This window comes from Trifolium pratense, linkage group LG4, assembly GCF_020283565.1.
Source record: "Trifolium pratense cultivar HEN17-A07 linkage group LG4, ARS_RC_1.1, whole genome shotgun sequence".
NCBI classification, from domain to species: domain Eukaryota; kingdom Viridiplantae; phylum Streptophyta; class Magnoliopsida; order Fabales; family Fabaceae; genus Trifolium; species Trifolium pratense.
The window spans coordinates 19,237,694-19,257,290 of record NC_060062.1 but is presented as its reverse complement, the minus strand read 5'-3'; the positions used below and the strand labels follow the sequence as shown (position 1 = coordinate 19,257,290).

At 32.3% G+C, this 19,597-nt stretch overlaps 2 protein-coding genes and 1 non-coding gene across 3 annotated transcripts; 2 read left to right on the top strand and 1 right to left on the bottom strand.

Moving 5' to 3' along the window:
• Window positions 1-1,788: 1,788 nt before the first annotated feature.
• Window positions 1,789-12,929, top strand: LOC123922229 ((+)-neomenthol dehydrogenase-like). The gene is made up of 5 exons (XM_045974968.1): window positions 1,789-1,838; window positions 1,963-2,239; window positions 2,324-2,506; window positions 2,618-3,009; window positions 12,770-12,929. The coding sequence occupies exons 1-5, from the start codon at window positions 1,789-1,791 to the stop codon at window positions 12,927-12,929; spliced, it is 1,062 nt and encodes a 353-aa protein (XP_045830924.1).
• Window positions 4,101-4,225, top strand: LOC123882539. The gene has a single exon (XR_006799866.1). It is a non-coding gene; the product is annotated as a small nucleolar RNA snoR86 (small nucleolar RNA).
• Window positions 12,930-14,258: 1,329 nt separating the features above from the next.
• On the bottom strand, window positions 14,259-18,100 carry LOC123924260 (stearoyl-[acyl-carrier-protein] 9-desaturase, chloroplastic). The gene is made up of 3 exons (XM_045977099.1): window positions 17,788-18,100; window positions 15,952-16,456; window positions 14,259-15,101 (listed from the first exon to the last, which is right to left on the bottom strand). The coding sequence occupies exons 1-3, from the start codon at window positions 17,931-17,933 to the stop codon at window positions 14,541-14,543; spliced, it is 1,212 nt and encodes a 403-aa protein (XP_045833055.1). The 5' UTR covers window positions 17,934-18,100; the 3' UTR covers window positions 14,259-14,540.
• Between the last annotated feature and the right edge of the window lie 1,497 nt (window positions 18,101-19,597).

Below are 19,597 nucleotides of genomic sequence, written 5' to 3'. Positions count from 1 at the left end.
AAAGTGCATTTACATTTTATTTTACAAATTAATTAATAATTCACGTGGTCAAAAGCTAAGTTGATTTTTTCTATTATAGTAAGTGGCAGTAGTGTGTAACCGATCGTTAGTTGATCTAATGGTAATTAGCGCTGAACTTGATAGGGAGAAGCACAGTTCTCTCGCAACTGTGACCGGGTGGGGTTGAAACCACTTGATGTTAGAACTGACTCTCGAACCAAATTAGGCGGTCCAAATATGCCGGATACCGGTGGTTAAAAAAAAAACACAAAGTGGCTGTAGAGTGTAGAGTGTTAAGAAAGAATCTTAATTAGGACCACATTACATACTATAGTAGTATCATAGTATGAATCTGTTTCTTAGCTTTACTATGTTGTGTACTGCAATTATTGAACTCAACCAAAACAAAGGCTTTTAAATAGGAACACTATTCTATATGCCCCGTGGATTCCAACTAGGCAATGAGGAACTGGACCATCAACCCTACCTAAATCTGCCTAACCTGTAGGGATATACTATACTTTAAATTTGATGAATGAACTTTTTTTTTGTAAGTCTTGAGGATCTGGGTCTACCCCGTAAAATTTATATATTAACAAATTTAACTATAATCAATTTCGGTCATCAATGTTAAAACAGAGATTAAGACGAGTAATTGTGTGACGCAGTTAATGCGTCAAATTCAAGTCAGTCTTGTAGAAAAAGAACATGTAAACACAATATTGAAAAATCAGACAAGTATTTTGTGTTTCCTCACTATAAATTAAATAATCCTAATATGTTTAATACTATAACTTAGTTCATTGAAATACGTCGAATGTCAATCTAGAATTCCTCAATTTATCCATTGGTTTACAAAGGATGCATATCCGACGAGTTAAAAATGGACTCTCCATTCAATAAATAGATAAGATCACCAAAACTTCGTGATATGTTGACGAATTTATTCCAATTCAACATGAGATCTCAGGATTATGCCTTGAAAAGGATTCGAACCTCTACGTGACAAACAAAAACATGTTATGTACAGTTCAAGTAATTAAATTGACTACTAAAATCTTGATGATATCTTTTTTTGCATAAACTAGATATCCTCTGCGCATAATTGGAGACACTAATCACTCGAATCTTGTTAGACCCAAATAGACGGAAAACTCTCCCTAACATTGATAACGTCATCTCATCTAAGTGTTGTTGTTTGGTAATCTTGATGACATATGATCCATCACTAAAGATCTCGTGGTTATAACATACTTTCATGCATGTGATAATATATATAAATTATAATCACACAACCCAGGTGGTAGTGATAGAGACTTAAACAAATCAAATAAAATAACACGTTCCAATTTGCAATAGTTATCTTGTTATTTTTATATTATGTACACCACCAGCATATGCCGAGTCTAAACTATACTATTTTTATGTAAAAGCTGCTGCCCCATTTCCATAAACATGACAAAGTTTTGTCCATAAGTTAGGATACAAATATATCATCATATCATATCATATATTTATGCAGTTGAGAAAAATAATCTTCTTCACACATACATTTGTTCGGCCGTTAAGGAAAGTCTTACCAGATTGGATTAACTTATTGGACCTTGAGCAACCACACACATAACTTTGACACTACACTTTCACTTTAAGATATTATGTATTCAATCTCAACTATTCTAACTAATGTGAGACTTTTTACTCGTACTTTCTCAACTCTATTTATATAGGATAGTTGCGTTCTAGTGTTTTCATTATCAATTCATATTGTGATTTGTGACTCTCACATATATGGAACCAGAACAATATTTTCCTTCTTCTGCAGTACTATGCTCAACCAGGTACTTCATTTTTTTAATACTACTATACTATATACACATTTAATGTCATCTATGTATTTGTTTAATAAACATGTATATCAAATTTTCACCAAAAAAAAAAAATATGTATATCAAATAAATGAAGATGGTGGACAAAGGAGACGGTGGCAGTGGTGACGGGAGGTAATAAAGGCATAGGGTTTGCTCTAGTGAAGCGTCTTGCAGAGTTAGGACTGAGTGTGGTGTTAACTGCTAGAGACAAGCAAAAAGGAGAAGATGCCGTGGAGGCCATTCGAGCACAATTAGGCCATCTTGCACATAATCATGTCCACTTTCTACTTCTTGATGTCTCAGATCATGATTCCATTAAAACTTTTGCATCCTCTTTCAAAGCCAAATTTGGAGCCACTTTGGATATCCTGGTAGGGATTAATTTTAGTAATTTTAATATACATAAACAGATAAACTATAGTAACGACATCTCACACATTTGCTTATGTGATAAGGTGAACAACGCAGGTGTGTCATACAATGAGTTAGATGAGAACTCAGTGGACCATGCGGAAAGTGTCTTGAAAACCAACTTCTATGGTCCCAAATTGCTAATTGAGGCACTTCTTCCCCTCTTTCGTTTCTCTTCTTCTATCACTCGTATTCTCAATGTTAGTTCAAGACTCGGCTCTCTCAATGTAAGTTAAAGTTAGTTATTGTAAAAGAAAAAGTTACAGCTAGTCGGTCACGTATATAAATAAGGGTCATGCTAACTGTGCTAATCAAACACAAATTTTATTTATATGCAGAAGTTGAGAAACGCGGAAGTAAAAAAAATGCTAGAGAGTGAGGAATTGAAGGAAGAGGAAATCGAAGAAATGGTGAAAAAGTTTGTAAGAGATGTGAGAAACGGGACATGGAAGAGTGAAGGGTGGCCATCATATTGGACAGATTATGCAGTATCTAAGTTGGCTCTAAATGCATACTCAAAGGTGTTAGCTAAAAGATATAACAATAACAATAGTAATAATTCATATAAATTAGGAGGAAGTGGCACTAAATTGATGAGTGTGAACTGTTTTTGTCCTGGCTTCACTCAAACCTCTATGACTAAAGGTAAGGGCACTCACACTGCTGATCAAGCTGCATCTCTTGCTGCCATCCTTACCTTGCTTCCGCCGCACCACCTGCCCACCGGAAAGTTCTTCTTGCTCAGAAATAACACCACCTTCCTCCATGTTACTAATTCTAAGCTTTGATCATCATAACATAATTGTCATTGCCACGCCGAGAGAACAAAACTTTATCTTATTTTTTAAAAGGTAGTTCAAGATTTTTTTTTTTGTTTAGTAACCTAATAGCTAGAATTTCAACTTTTAAGGTGAATAACTAGAAGTACCAGAGTTCGAACCAAGGTCTCTGCATATTACATACAATGTCTCTATCAATTGAGATATGCTCACATGGACAAGGTAGTTCAAGATTTTAATGTGTTAAATCTATAGAAGTGTTTTAATTTAGTTCAAGTACTAAAGTTTTATTGTAGAATTTATCTAAATATAGAAATTTTGTTTAAAATTTATGTACGTCACCCAACTCAGACCAACGTACCAATGTACACATTATTAGATTAAATTGACTTGTGTTTGTTTGAATCACATTATGAGTTTTTTTGTTCTAACTGAACCAATGAAAATAATGAAAATAAAATTATCACATCAATATCACTTTAACCATTTCTTTCTTTATTTATTTTTAGTTTTTTTAAGTGTGCCTAACAAATATTATTTAGGCTTTTTCCCATAGAAGAAAGTGGATTTTATAATTCAAACTAATATTTTGTTCCGAAAATAAAATATGAACCATGTTTAAGGGGTAAAAGCAAAAATTTAGAAGACCTGAAAGCAATTAGGGGGTGTCTAAAGAAGAAACTTCCAGTACAAGAAGAATGAAAGAGCCAAAAATAGAAGTATAGAACCCGTCAAAGCCCAAATAACATCAAGAAGTACGGTACGGAGTGGTAGTTTAGTAATTGCATCTTCCGCCGCATAAAATTAGGGTTAGTTGTTCGCAACTTTGCACGCAAAGACACTCTATAAAAGGCAAAGCTGTAGCCTCAATAAACTCATCAATCTTCTTTCGTCACTATTATTGCCTCTCTCTCTCTCTATTTTTTTTTTTAGGGTTTTTGTTTTTAAGTTTCAATTTCTTCTTCCTGTTCTAATTTTCTTTTACCTGTTTATTTTATTATTTGAAATTTTTCCTGAAAAAACAATTAAAAGCCAATTTGCAGAGCAAGAGTGTCGATAATTGATGCTTATTGCATTGAAGGTTGGCAAAATCAATTCCTAATTGCGATTCTCCGTGCCTATCAAATTATTTAGTTTTGAATATGGCCTCGAACAAGTCGCTACATTTTGATCTATGAATATTGATCTAGTTTCTTTCAATTATTTTGATATTTAGGGTAATTTTTAAATTGTGTTTCATTTCAACCTTACGTATGGGATGATTTGTTAATATCTGAATATGGTTATTTAGATTAAATTTATAAAATTTGGACGATTTGTTAATTTCTGAATAAGGTTTTTAATTTTAATTTACATACTATATAGTATGAAAGTAACAGACGTTAAATTTGTAAAATTTAAAGATCACTATAAATTTAATAATAATGAAAATAATAAAGATCACTAATAATGAAAAAGATTTACTATAAAAATTAAAGAAACTTATAGCAAAATCATAGTATTTATTTTGATAAAATACTAACGAAGCAAAAAAAATAAAATTGATATAATTTTTAACTTTTAGGTTTAAATTTTAGTTAAATGTATTTTTATAATTTTATTAAATTTGTTTTTGTCCTAGAAAATTATAAAAAACTCAAAAAAAAACCCCAAAACTTTTATTTTGTTTATTATGGAGTTGAGAATCTAACTCGGAAGTTGGAACCCTCTTTCACCAACTCAAAAGTCAGAACCCGGGGAGAAAATGAAAAAAACCAATGATAATATAGGAATGAAAACTTTCTCGTAAGTTGGCATGACGATAGTTTGACTTTTGAAAACTCTATGTAATGTTAATGGCCAAAACCGTTATATTCCACCGTCTACACATAAAAATAAAATAGTTAGCATCACACGGAATAGATATTTTGACTTTTGAAAACTCTATGTAATGTTAAGGGCCAAAACCGTTATATTCCACTGTCTACACATAAAAATAAAATAGTCAGTAAATATAAAAAAACCAAAATTAACAAAAACACATAAAAAAAACTTACCAAATTGTAGATTAGTGTGTTAGTCGTTGTCCGATTAGTGCGGCGTTTTGGATTATCCATCGTCCAATTTTAGATTTAATAAATGATTTGGACGTCAACTTACATTCCGGTGACTTTAATTTTATCATATCACTTGTAGGCAAGGTTGTCAGAACCGGACCGGACCGGCCGGTCGGACCGGTCGGACCGTGAACCGGCCATGAAACCGGCTCGGTTATGATCGAAAACCGGACAGGAAACCAACCGGGAAAAAACCATGGCGAACCGGGTTGAACCGGGTTGAACCGGCGAACCGGCCGGCCGGTCCAAACGGTTTTGCAATTTTATTTTTATTTTTTTTAAAAAAAAGGCAAAATCTTTTTTTTTTTAAAAAAAAAAAAAAATCTGAAACAACGTAGGAATAGGAAAAGTTGTTTTTCATCTTTTTTCTCTTCTCTCATTAGTCATCACGTAAAAACGCTTAATTTTTTTTCTCTTCTCTCCTCCACCCTCTTCAACCTTGCCACAAACCCTTCCCCTTCCTCCTCTTGCTCCTGCGCCGGCGGTACTACTACTACCTTGAAGACTATAATGATTATTAGTTTTTAACTTTTTATGTCTAGATGAACATTATAATGATTATTACGTTGCATTTAGCTATGCATTTGGACACTAGTCTTTATGAACTTGATGAACATTTAGTTTTTGCTTTTTCACTTGGCACTTGGTTTTGGTAGTATGTTGTCAATTGATTTTTTTTGAAAGCAGTATGTTGTCAATTGATGTTATGGTGCTATTTTGTGTTATTGAACTTAGTTTATTATATAATTTCTAATTTGGTTTGAATTATAAATTTTATTTTATTTTGACATTTGATATTTTATCTTTTTAATGTGTGAAATTATGAAATATTGAACAATTATTCATATTTTTTATTTATATATTAATTAAAATATATATTTAATTAAAAACGGTTCGACCCCGGTTGAACCCGGTCCGACCAATTGAACCTTGAACCGGTGAGCTTGCCGGTTCGATGACCGGTCCGGTTCTGACAACCTTGCTTGTAGGCATTTTGCCATTGTATGTTATTAACTTAGTTTGTTGCAGATTCATCCTTTTCGTTTTTAGTTCGCAGATTCATTTTTTTTTTTTTAGCGAAGTTGATTTTGTATTTGTATTTGTATGTGTATTTTATCAATTATTGGAATGAATGAACATCTTATTTTTCGTTAAAAAAAAAAAAAAAAAAAATCACTCAAGCACCAATCTGGATATTATAAAAATCACGCAACACATGTCATTCATGTGTTAAATATACATTACCATTAATTTTTTCAACTAAAACATCACTTAGTGTAGCATAACGATTCACGGTTTCACCAAAATCCGATGAAAACATTTTTGGGAAACATGACGGCGCCCTAAAATAAAAACAACAAAATTGTTAAATTTTTATCAAAGTTAACTGACTTATGCAACACATATCATATGATATAATAGGTATACTTACTTCATCAAGATGAAATTTAACATAATAAGTTCAATACTTATTCGACAATAATTAACGTACTTCTCCAAGTCAGTTATTAGTTTTGGATCCAATGGTGTTATGTGTTTAATAACAACAACAAAAAAATCATCAATAAATATAAAATGTGGAGAGAATGATTAGTTAGAACATATAAAAAAGAGATGATGAAAGCAATGAAAACCTTTTAAACAACGGTGCGCAAGTTGAGTTTCTCTATTTTGATGATCCATATTGGCAATGAAAACAAAAAACACGTGAAATTTCATCTATATATAAATGAAAGGTAGATGATTTAAAACTATATATTTATGTGTTTTTAATTTATGATTTTTATTTAATAAAAAAATTGAATATGTATAAAACGGAAAAGAAATTGGGTTTATGTAGATGGAAAAAAATTGGTTTTTGTTTTAGAAAGAAAAATAAAACGTGTTAAGTTTAAAAAGTGTGCATTTAAATGATGTTGATTACTTGTTGGTTACAAACTTATTTCAATATAATTGATATTGCTTAGTGGTAAGTATGTAAAGAAATATAACTAAAAGGTTATGAGTTCGAATCCTGGTGAATAATTTTTTAACATTTTAATATAAATTATTAGGGTTAGGATTTGGTTTAAATTAGGTTTAACTTGGAGACTCGGTAACTTTTATATATATAAAGATAAAGATTTAAAGTTGTTTTTTTAGTAGTTGAAAACAAGTTTTTTAATGTTGGAAAAAAAATTAGTGTTTGGTCTAGTTGGCTATTCTTCTAGTACTGGAACACGAAATATAGAAAAGAAATGGATTTTGATGGATTTCTGAAGTATTAGAACTATGATTCATACTTTATATTTATTTAGACCTAAAAATAAATGGAACTACTTGGAGGTAGGGTAGTAATTTTAATCTCATAATTTTGCAGTGATTAACGTAGAAATGATAGTTGGTGACTAATCTAATTTATTCACATAAAAATTGTGTAACTGAGTTGATTCTGCTTGGCACCACCTTCTTTTATCATTATCGGATCAAATATACTCGAAAAGACTTTTATAAATGTTTATCGTGCACGGGACAAATATTTGCCATTAATATATAAAATGTTGAATAAATATTTGTCATTGATAATTATAATGTATTATAAAAATATATAGGGGACATATGGTTTATCACTAATTAATAAGTTATTTTTTTATATCTTTTAGATAAAATTTGGAATATATTATTATAATTTATTTAAAATAATAATAAATATATACAAATACATGGGACATATGTTTGAAGTGAAAAATATAGTCACAACAAAGGGGATGTTTGAATTGTAGCCTTTTAAAAATTTATTCCTTTACTTGTGGTAAATGATTTTCACATTAATACTTAACCATGACTTGGTTGAGTTCAGAATGTTTTGAATTTTATAGTGTGAAGTTTTTTTTTGCCTAACTTTAATTCTTTAAACTCTTTAAATTTGCTTGTTTTTTGGAGCCTCCTTCCAAAGATCTTTAAAAACTCATACTTGATGACATTTTTGGTGTTTGTATGCCGTGAAATATTTGCTTAGTTATGTACTTGATTCATACTTCAAAGAGAAAAACATGTAAATAACTTCGTGCGAATGAATTGAAAAACCCATCTTTTGTATAGTTGGTATTGTAATTAACATGTATATTTTATATATGACTATTACTATACTATCCTTTTGTGGCCATGTCTACGGTGCACATCAAATGGGTCTCAATTTCTTTCAAAAATTTTATGGATAATCTCTATGATAAAAACTTTTAATCCAACGTAGATTTTGTAAAATTCGTAATTGTTATAGTATAATGGCTAAATTGCACTTTTGACCCTATAAGTTTCACAAAGTCGCAATTTAACCCGCTAATTTTCAAAATAGTACTTTTGGTCCCTATATTTCTCCCCTTTTGCAAAAGGTCAATTTTGACCACATTAACGCTGATATGACAAGTAATATAAGTGACTCAACTACCATGTCAACATTTTTTTTCCACCTAATAAATAAAAAAAATATTGGAAGGATAATATTGTACAACACCGTGATAGATGACACAATGGAGACGAAGACAAAGAGAGACAACACGATGGAGACTACAAAGGAGAGACAACGAGATGGAAGATGAAAAAGCGAGATGAAACGAGACAGTACCACGGAGACTACAAAGGAGTAACACATCTCTGCGACCCACCATTGTTGTATATCATTCAATTGAAAAGACGTTTCTTCTTTGTCCGATTTTTGTCAAGGAAATTTTATGGAAATGTTGTTGGTGTTGTAATAAACTGGTATTGAAGAAGATGAACTTTTTATGCATAAATTCTTGTGAATATAAGGGGTCATAAGTTCTATTTTGAAAATTATTAAGTCAAAATCGCAACTTTATGAAACTTAGGGCGTCAAAAATACAATTTAGACTAAATAATTGATAACTTGTGCACCATGGACCACTTAATCAAGTATTGCATGTTAGAGAAAGCCTCCTTTTGTATAGATAATAGATGTATGCACTATTGATGTTTTATATTGCAAAACAATTAGTAGTATTAACTAGAGTTGTGGCTTTCAAAAAAAAAAAAAACTAGAGTTGTGGTTGAAAAAAAATGCATTTAGAAATTTAAAAGATATATAGTTCATATTTCGAAACAAATTATGTTCCCAAATGGTTTTTTTTTTTTTTACCATGATATTGATACAAAGTTTTTAGTCGTTAGCGATTATTAATCTCCGTCGGGGAATCCGTGGGTCACACAATGTGGATTCTTCCATTCCAACCGAATTTTTTTCATACGCATAAATCAGGAAGGGGACCAAGATTGTTCCTTCCCAAACATGTATTTATAAATAGAGACGAATAAAATAATTAGAGAAATAATAACATGTACGAGGAACAAATTAATAAACTAAATATAAAAACATTTTGTTGAAATTCGACAATTTAATTCCTCAAAAATTTAAAGTTTATTTCATTCGACACAATTTTTATGTTTAGATAAAACATATATCTTAACCAAAACTAACCATGAGAAAATCATTGCTCCAAAAATATCAAAAGCTCCTATAAGGAAAAAATAACAATATGACAAAGAAAAAATTATCCTAATTAATCTTACTAAGTTAAGAAGGTCAACCAAAATGCTATGCTACTCTACTTGTAGTATCTGTCACAAATATGAAGCACAAGACATACACAAGACACAAATGGCATAAAATGTACTTTCTTCGTATAGATCAAGTTGTGAATGTTTTGATATCTTGAAAATGTACAATCTCTACTCATGGTTCCAAGAAAAGTTCAACAACATGCAGCTGAATATGTTATTCCTTCCGTCCCATTTTAAATGATCTTTTTTTTACTTTGATTTGTCCCAAAATAAATGACATATACAACTTTCAAAACCATTTTTTTCCAATTTTACCTTTTATGTGAGTCACTGTTTATGTGTGACATACTCAACCAATTTAATCATCACTACTAGTAATGTAAAAGGTAAGGACAACTTAGTAATTATACAACTTTTTCCTTTATTTATGTATTTTTCTTAAAGTGTGTGAAATAATCAAATAGGTCATTTAAAATGAGACGGAGGGAGTACATATTTTACGGTCAACAAAGAAAAAGTTACTATAGTCAAAATACAATTTTGACACTCCCTCGTATTTACATACTCCCAAGGTGTTGGATCCGGATTATGTGCCTTTTGAGCGGGGAAGGCATGGTGCCTTTGGCTCATGTCTCAGCCACTGGATGCATCTCACGCTCCATATCTTGCCACGTGTCAAAGTATTTTAAAGAGTTAAAACATAAGATTCCAAACATCAAATTGCAACCCGTCTTCATCATCCAATATGTCGCCGTCGTACTGCTCTCCTCCGTCGTCCCGCATGCGTACTGATTATCCGTCGTCATCCTACAGGCCTCGTACTGTTTCTCCGTCGTTGCTGGATTCTTCCTCAATTTGTTTCACGCCACAGTAAACCTTCAAAGATTATGAAATTTGGTGGTTGAAGATTTAGTTTTTATTTGTGTGACAACCGGATGCATGATGATGTGACCAGAGACTAAAATGATATTACTTTTTATTTTCTCTTCATTTCTTTACCTTCTTCATCCCATTTTTCTTCATTTTCTTCATACATTTATGAATAAGTCCCATAATTTTAAACCCAATTTTTAAAGAAAAAATCATTGGCACCTACACATGTCAATGCATAACTTTGATCACTAAAAACTTTAATTATCTATTATAAGAAATTATGAAAATTTTATATTTTGAAAATATTCGTCGGATGAATTGAACAATATCTTATTTGCTAACATTTGGTTTTTATATATTAATAAAAATTTATGGTCAAAGTAAATTATATGAATAGTATACATTAATCTAAAACGACAAATAAAAAGGAACGGAGGGGGTGATATCTAATTTCCCCCATAGAATTTGCATAACAACAAAATTTGAAACAAGGAATCAATCATTAGTTGGTTCAGTGGTGATTGTTGTTGAAGTTGGTAGGGTGGACCACGGTGCGATCCATCACAACTGCGATCGGGAGGGGTCCGGAACCACTTGATGTCAGAACTAACCCCCGAACCAGATTAAACTGGTGGTGAAAGGCAACAAAAGAAATTGAAAGAAGAAGAAGCAAAAATGGTTGTTGTTAGGTTATTTAATGTATGAAGAATGTAAAGAAGAATGAGAGGAAGAAGATAAATAAGTGAAGAAAAAAAAAGTATGCATAACAACAAAATTTCAAAGAAAAAGAAGAAGCGAAATGAATTGTTGTTAGGTTATTGAATGTATGAAGAAGATGAAGAAGAATGTGAGGAAGAAGATAAATAAGTGAAGAGAATAAAAATAAAAAAGTAATGTTATTTTAGTCCCTGACCACATACATCATCCATCCAGCTATCACACAAATGTGTTAACTGTGCGTGCCACGTGTCACTAAAAAATGTCACATAAGTTTTTTTATAAAGTTAACGACCATTTTTAACATTATGGACCAAAGTGACTAATGCATTGTAGGTCAAGGACTATTTTGTATTTTTTTCTTGAGTTAGGGACCATAGTGACAGAAAGTTGCATATTCAGGGACCAAAATGTTTGTTTCCCCGTCCCTAGTGTCAACTCAACAAGCTGATGTGTGCTCAAAAAATGTCACGTCAGCTTTTTTGTTGAGTTAACGACCAAACTTAATAGCAGGGACTAAACTGACTAATGAAATGCAGATTCAGCGACTATTTAGTAGTTTTTTCTCAGTGAAGGATCAGAATGACAGCGAGTTACACATTGAGGGACCAAAATGACTATTTCTCCATCCATTATTTGCACTTTTGCTAAGAATAAATCGTTCAATTATAAAATATCATATTATTTTAATAAAATTAAAATAATTTCAAAGATTTTAATGTTGACTAATGAAAATTATAAACAAAATTATTACTATCATGCGAAAATTCATATCTATGTTGACATATTCATATATATATTTGCATATGTTATAGATAAATATTTTTATTAAAAATGTGTAATAGTTTAATAATGTTGTATTTTTAAAATTGATAGACATATATTATTATTATTATTAATTTTTTTTTACTAAGATATACATATATTATTAATTTATTATATAAATAAAACACATAAATATATATTATGTAAGTATGAGACGAAATGAATACTAAGGTACTCGTACTCGCATCAATACCAGCTTATTTTTGTGAGTAGTTATTTGTGCTTGTATCCAAAATGCAGATTTTATTCTATCCATTATAAGTATTTTTTATGGATATTCCGTAAATATGGGTTAAATTGTCGTCACTAGCCATATATAGTTGGTGGAGGTTTGTAATTGAAGAACCCAAGAAGGTTTCGATTTCTGTACTTTGTTTGTTACAAAGTTTTTGTATTTTTTTATTTTAAAAAATTACTTTGACACATAGCATGATCTGCAATGTGAAATACACCTGTGGCTGAGATTGAGCCAAAGGCACGGGTGGATGGGCCAACTTAGATATCCGAGTTTAAACGTCTAGCTCGCCTTGTTTATTAACGAGTTTGAACCATATTGCTTCACGTAAACTATTAGTAGTTAGTTTAGCTTTAATTCGTCAATTCCTAGCAATATCAATGTTTTTTTTTTGTCTTAGTTGGTCAGGTTTTACTTACCTCTAAGAACCAAAGAGTTATTAAAAAAAAAATTACTGAAAATAAACTCACATAATTGTGAGATTCCGAGTTTGGAACCGGGTCACGGCGTCCAGCCTAACAATTTCGGCATTTTTTTGCCAGTTGAGCTAGGATTTATGGGACCTTAGCAATATCAATGTTATTCTTCAAAATAAAGAAGTCTCAATAAAACAAAATATTAATAAAAACCCAACGATATTAAACAAGTCTCAAAATAAAACCAAACGCCAACATTAAACAAGTTTCAATATAAATTCAATCAATTAAATAAATGTGAAAATAAATTGGATTGAGAATGAAAACAATGCAAGTAAAGTCAAGTTTAACTTACCAATCGTTAGTTGGTTCAGTGATGATTGACACTGAACTTGGTAGGGAGGACCGCAGTTCGATCCCCCGCAATTGCGATCGAGAATGGGCTGAAACCACTTGATGCTACAACTGACCCCCGAACCATATTAAAGTGGTGATGAAAAAAAAGTCAAGTTTAACCTTCTTTTTTTTTCTAAGAATGTAAAGAGGAAAAAAAAGTTTAATTCTAACAGAAAAAAATAAAATGCTTGCGGGCCAACTTGGTCCACCCCACTTTTTTAGTGGGTTAGGCGGGACAGGCCAACTTAAGGAACCGAGCCAAAAACCTCAACTCAGCCCGCCAAGAATAGCAGTTTAAACGGGGCAGCTTAGCGAACCTGATCTGTTATGCCGATGTTTTCTCTTCCCACCCTCCGTGAATCTTTTATCCGCCTTGAATTTCCAATTTTGCCCTTAAAAAAACTTCGGTTCGTAGAAACCGAAGTTTTTTTTTTTGCCTTGAAAACAAATTTCGGTTTCTAAAATTTCCAATTTTTTTTACTCTAAATTTGCACTAGTAAAAATTCAGTTTCTGCTAACCGAATTTTTCTGCAAGGGTAAAATTGAAATATTAGGGGTATAAAAGATTCATGGGAGGTGGGGAGAGAAAACATCCGTTATGCCACCCCTTGTCACGACACATGGATTCAATTAGTGATTCTTATGTATGAAAATAATTTGATTGGAAGAAAAGAATGGTCTGCCCTCTGGGAGCAGGTCCTCTCCCGTGTAATGTGTCTCCGGTTAAATCTGGACCACACATTTTTTTTTGTTGCAGGCTGCCCTATTCTACCAAAAACAGTTGAATGGTCAGGATGTAAACATTATCCCCTCCCGTGAAAACTACACGGGAGACAATCCCTGTCCCTGCCCTCTCGACCAATGTTTTTCCATACAGAGTTGGAGATTGATTTCCTGATCACTTGTTTAAAAGGTCCTTTAAAAGTAATTTTAGAAAGTGAAACCAAAATATACACAAGTGAGTGTATATATGTGAGCATGGCATTCGCACAAACTCAAGTATTCCGATTACCGCATAGAAAAATGCAAAAGACAAATCGTTCTTTACGCCATCAAAATTGCCTTGAAAGGACTTTTCCCACACATCCACAAAACATCAAACTAAATTTTCTTTATCATCAAAATTGCAAGATAAAAACGTCAAACTTATACTTAAAACAGATCACTACTACAAAGGGAAAGGAGAAAGAAAAGAAAAAAAAATAGCATTTCTATTACTACAGCTACCCCCCCGATTGCTTATGCTTAACAGACCACGCAATAGAACAATTGTTTCACCTTACAGTTTCACCCAAACAAAAATGAAAAACTGATTTTTCAACATTGCTCCAAGGATGCTGGAATATTAAATATGCTTCTTGTTATGCTTAGAGTAGTACTTCCCTATCATGAATCCAGCTGAATCGAAGTTTTGATGATTCCTTTGCTCTGGCTGAAGCTCTCTCCTCCAGCCTTCGGATTCTAGGTGGCAACCCACAAACATACTCTTGTGCCTTCCGCCCCTCACCTGAAAGTCCGGTTATGTCAGCCACCTTCCACCTCCCAACCAGAAACTCAAGTATATCAGCATAGTCCCTGGCAGTGTAGACCCCAATGCGCTGGGCAACAGCGGAATAGTTTTCAAATAGATTATCATCTCGGCCATCATACATCAGATGTGCCGGCATAGCGATTTTCTTCCTCATCATGTCAGCAAAGGCCATAACTGTTCCATCGGGATCAATCTCAAACAGCTTTTCCACTATCTTTGTGTAAGCAGTCTCGTGACGTTTCTCATCTGAGGCAATCAGACCACAGATCTGAGCCAACTTCATATCACCACGTTCCTTAGCAAGCCTGGCTGTGTTTCCATGTGATATAAAGGTCGCCCTCTCTTGAAATGAAGTGTAAATGAAACCAAGGTAGGGACTATTCTCAGTCCGAGGATCCTATCCATCAATTTCAATCAATCCAAAATTAGAGAGATAAAAATAATAAATACGACAAGATTCACCTAGTGTCCTGGTATGCAAGCAACATAATAGTTTGAATCAAGGAAAGAATTTCAGGATAGTTTGATCTTGTTCTAGAAATTCAAACAAAGATATGAATTTTAAGAATTTTATAGACAGTGACCATTAATGCATCTGGATGCATTAGTTGATAAAATGTACTACCTTGGTCCCTAAATATAGATCCTACTGAGAAAACTCTTTGTCCCTTTGAATTTTCAAAGGCATTTATTATTCTTTTACCAACATACCCCTATTTAGTTTACATCTCTTCTTGCAATCAACAATAAATATTACTATGTTGAAAACATACTATCTCTCTCTTAAAGGGTAAAATTGTAAAAATAATATTAATTATTAATTAAACTAAAATAATATTAATTATTAATTAAACTATTACCAACTTTTTTTTTTTAAAACTCAGTATCCGACCAAGGACCGACTAATCAGAGGGGGACCAATCCCACAGCCCACTTGCAGGGGTCCCATTTAAAGGCAGAGTTTTTTTTTTTGCTTTGTGCAGACTAGCCACCGAAATTGGCACTAGAGGGAATCGAACATGAGACCTTGAGAGGAGCACACTCCAAGGTCCCAAGCCAACACCACTAGGCCAACCCAAGTGGGTTTATTACCAACTTTCTATTGCTCATTCTCTGTATTATATTGACTCTAATATTGAATGATGTAATAGTTTTGTCAACATTTGCAGGATTATGCAATTTATTATGAAAATAGATAACTACAACAGCTGAAGACTAAGATCATCGATAGATGTATAGGATCTTACCATTCCAGAGCCAATCAAGTACTGAATTGTCTTCTCAATTTGTCTCATATCGACACGTCCGGACAAGTAAAGATACTTATTAAGAAGATCACCGTGTCTATTTTCTTCAGCTGTCCATGCCCTTGTCCAGATAGCCCAGGAAGTAGGGCTGGCACCTGTTTCATCACGAACTCCATCCAAAGTATTAAGCATTGTTTGGTAAGTAGGAAGAGCTTCTTCTGTGACCATATCTCCAACCAGAACAACAAAGTAATCATCTGGAAGCTCTTTTGCTCTCGCCCTCAGTTCCTTCACTTGTTCTTCAAATCCATCTGAGGAAGGATCTGGCAGAAAATCTTGTGGTTGCCAACACTTCTCTACGGGTTTAAGGTGAGTCAATAAGTTTTCCTCAGCCCAACCCTCCAAAGATTTGAAAATTTCAATCTTTTGGGGAGGCATAGAGTGGGTTACTTGAACATGAACTTCTCTGGGAGGCGTGAAAGCCTTCTTAATATTTTCGACCTCTCTGCAAATTAATTGCAAATGACTTTTAGAGCAAAAGTATAACACCAACCGAATGATCTTGCACTTGTGAAATTGATTTATAGCATACCGTATTAATATAATTCATTTTCTTCGAACAACGAAGAGCGTTTATTCATGTATTAAATTATTAATATCATTCATAGAAACAATATCATAAAACCGCCATGTAGAATTCATCAAAAGGACATTTTGCAGAACACGCAGCGTGTTCAGCACCATACATGTATTCAGCTATAACAAGATGATCAATTGATCATAATAAATACTCCCTTTGGTCACTGTTATAAGCAAAAATTCACTTTTTAGGTTCATTGAATAACTGATGTATCTCGTCTCATTGAATAACTGATCAATTATTAAATGAACTTAAAAAGTGACTTTTTACTTATAATAGTGATCAGAGGGAGTAAGTGGTAAACATTCGTCAAATTAACATATCCATGAATTAAAAATAAAGACTGCACATCAAATCAATTAAAAGGTAATATAGACTCATCAAGTTCCCATATTGATAGTTCATAGTTGATTATACATACACACACATATTAATGTCGAATAGGAATGAAATTAAAAAAAATCCAAAAATGAATGATGAGTGAAACCACCTAGGGAATATGCCTTGATACCATAGAATTACAATCAACAAAACAAAACAAAAAACAGATGAATTCATGAGCATGAAGCCAAAATTAAGCTATACTATTTGTAAATAATATTAGAAGCTGGTGAGAAAAATTGAGTAAAATCATTAAAAAAATATATCACTGACAGAAACATGCAAATTATGTTAGAAAAAAAAATGAAGTGGAATATTAAACATAAAAACTGATATTAAGAAAAACAATGTCTAATCATAAGTTATTTTGAGATGAGAAAACAATTAAAATTGAAAAGAACGTTGTTGAATATAAGTTGTTGAGATTGTAATAAGAAAAAATAAATTATTGAACCAAACAAGCCTCCAGAATATCCTCACCAACCATAAGACTATACATGCACGGCAAAAAAACAAACCTTGAATGCAATCGAACAACCCCAACCATCACTTTACCAAACCAAAAATTAATTGAATATATTCAAAAATCATCATTTCCAATGATAAATTAATTCATCAATAATCAACATAATAAAAGATAAAAAAATATTGAACATAGAAATTAACGACTGTCACTGTTTTGAGTCATGAAAAGATAGATCAAAAGATGTGGCAATCGAATTGAAATGCGCAATGAAAATGATTTTATGATATAATATGAAAAAGGTATAATTAAAGGTGGGGTTAGGGATCTGAAGAGAGAGAGAAGGACTGACTTGGAACCGGAACGGAGAGTGGAAGCCATGACGAATTTGGGAGATCTGAGACTGGCCATTTGAGGGAGAGAGAAGGATGATGTTTGTGTTGGGAAAGGGTTTGCTCTCAGAGCCATTGTTGTGTTTGTGTGTGTGTGATACTGCATCTGCTCAATTCGATTCAACAAGAATTTGGTGTGCTCAGAGAGAGAGAGAGAGAGAGAGAGAGAGAGAGTAGTGTGTGTATTTGTGTGTGTGAGGATGGAAGAATGGGATTTCAGCCAGCCACTTAATACATGTGTTGTGTTTTGTTGTGACTTTATTTACTACTACTACTTTTTCCACCTCTCTTTCCCATACATATACTATGCTACCTAGGCCTGGGCATCGGTTCGGTTCGGTTTGATTTTGGGCTCAAACCCTAGAACCAGTCGAACCGATGGGTGACATATACATAATCATAGCGAACCAATTAAATACTCGGTTTGGTCGGTTTATGGTTTCTCGGGTTGACTTAAATACGGCTGAAGACATATATTTCACCCGGGCCCAGAAAAGAATATGACATTAAGTCCAAAGATCGGGGGTAGGGATGATTGACACGTTGATTTTAGTACTCCTTCTCGGTTTCGGTTCGGTTCAACGGTTTAAACCATTTTTTAAAAATTTTGTTTTTCTCAAATTTTTAATTAAAATTGGCCCAATACAATTGCAGGTTACTTGTGTCATTTTTTGTTCAAACTTTTTTTACCCACCGGTTGGCCCAGCTTTTTTTAGGTGTAAAAATTTGTTTAAAATATAAAGCTAAAAATAATAATTTTTTAACTAAAATAAAAATTGTTTGATAAATCTTACTTTTTTTATAAAAAAAAATTAAAAGTTGTTGTTTTTAATTATAATAGGGTTAAAAGATGTGTTTGATAATATATTAGAGCATCCATAATGGAGCACTCCAACTTTGAGTACTTAAATAGGTCTCACATGGACACATCACTAATTTATTATTTTTTAATAATAGTACCTAATAGGTACTCAACCCCTCCAGTGGAGAACTTCTTAAAAAGTTCTAAAATGGGTCTCATCAATAATTCCACATCATTACAATAACTTATTATTTAATTATATATTTTATAATATAAATTGATTGAACGATAAAATTACAAAATTAGTATGTACTATTTTTTTTTATAATTCGAAAAATAATTAAAATTCAAAATTTAATTTAAAATAATATTGCCAAATTTTAAGAATTACATAATTAAAAAATAATTTAAAATAACATTACATAATTTTAAAAACAATTAATTTTGTTGATCATCATGCCCAAAACGTTGTCAAATATGTTCGACAAGATCATGTTGAAGTTGAAGATGAGCTCGCCTATCTTGAATTTGTGCTCTTCTTTGAAGGTATGATGCGAGATTTGGATGAGGACCATTATGTGTGTCACTTGTTGAAACATCATTGTTGGGGGCTGATCATAAGAATAATTTTTTTTAGAGGCATGTCAATTCAAAAATTGTGCTTTTGTGATGTACAAAAAAAAATTGTGTTTTTGTACCATTAATGAAAAATAAGATGGGTCCAAGAGGAAAGATAGGGTTCTTATTTTAGAAGTATTACCTAATAAGTACTCAAATGGGTGGTACTCCAATGGTAGTACCTAATAAGTACCATAAGTACCTAATAGGTACTACACCATTGGAGATGGTCTTAGTATAATTTTTTCTAAAATATAGAAGTTTTTTTTTTTTTACTATAGCTTTCAAAAATTGTTGTTTGACCTAATTCTTACTTTTAAGGAAAAAGAAAAGGAAAAAAGTTAGGTCAA

What these genes read in the sequence shown, in the direction of transcription:
- LOC123922229 (XM_045974968.1), top strand. Translation starts at nt 1,789, where the DNA reads ATGGAACCAGAACAATATTTTCCTTCTTCTGCAGTACTATGCTCAACC. An exon ending in GCAGTACTATGCTCAACCAG is followed by an intron (nt 1,839 to 1,962) that starts GTACTTCATTTT and finishes AAATAAATGAAG; the next exon opens with ATGGTGGACAAAGGAGACGG. An exon ending in CAAGACTCGGCTCTCTCAAT is followed by an intron (nt 2,507 to 2,617) that starts GTAAGTTAAAGT and finishes ATTTATATGCAG; the next exon opens with AAGTTGAGAAACGCGGAAGT.
- LOC123924260 (XM_045977099.1), bottom strand. Translation starts at nt 17,933, where the DNA reads ATGCAGTATCACACACACACAAACACAACAATGGCTCTGAGAGCAAAC. An exon ending in ACTCTCCGTTCCGGTTCCAA is followed by an intron (nt 16,457 to 17,787) that starts GTCAGTCCTTCT and finishes ATTAATTTGCAG; the next exon opens with AGAGGTCGAAAATATTAAGA. An exon ending in ACTTGATTGGCTCTGGAATG is followed by an intron (nt 15,102 to 15,951) that starts GTAAGATCCTAT and finishes ATTGATGGATAG; the next exon opens with GATCCTCGGACTGAGAATAG.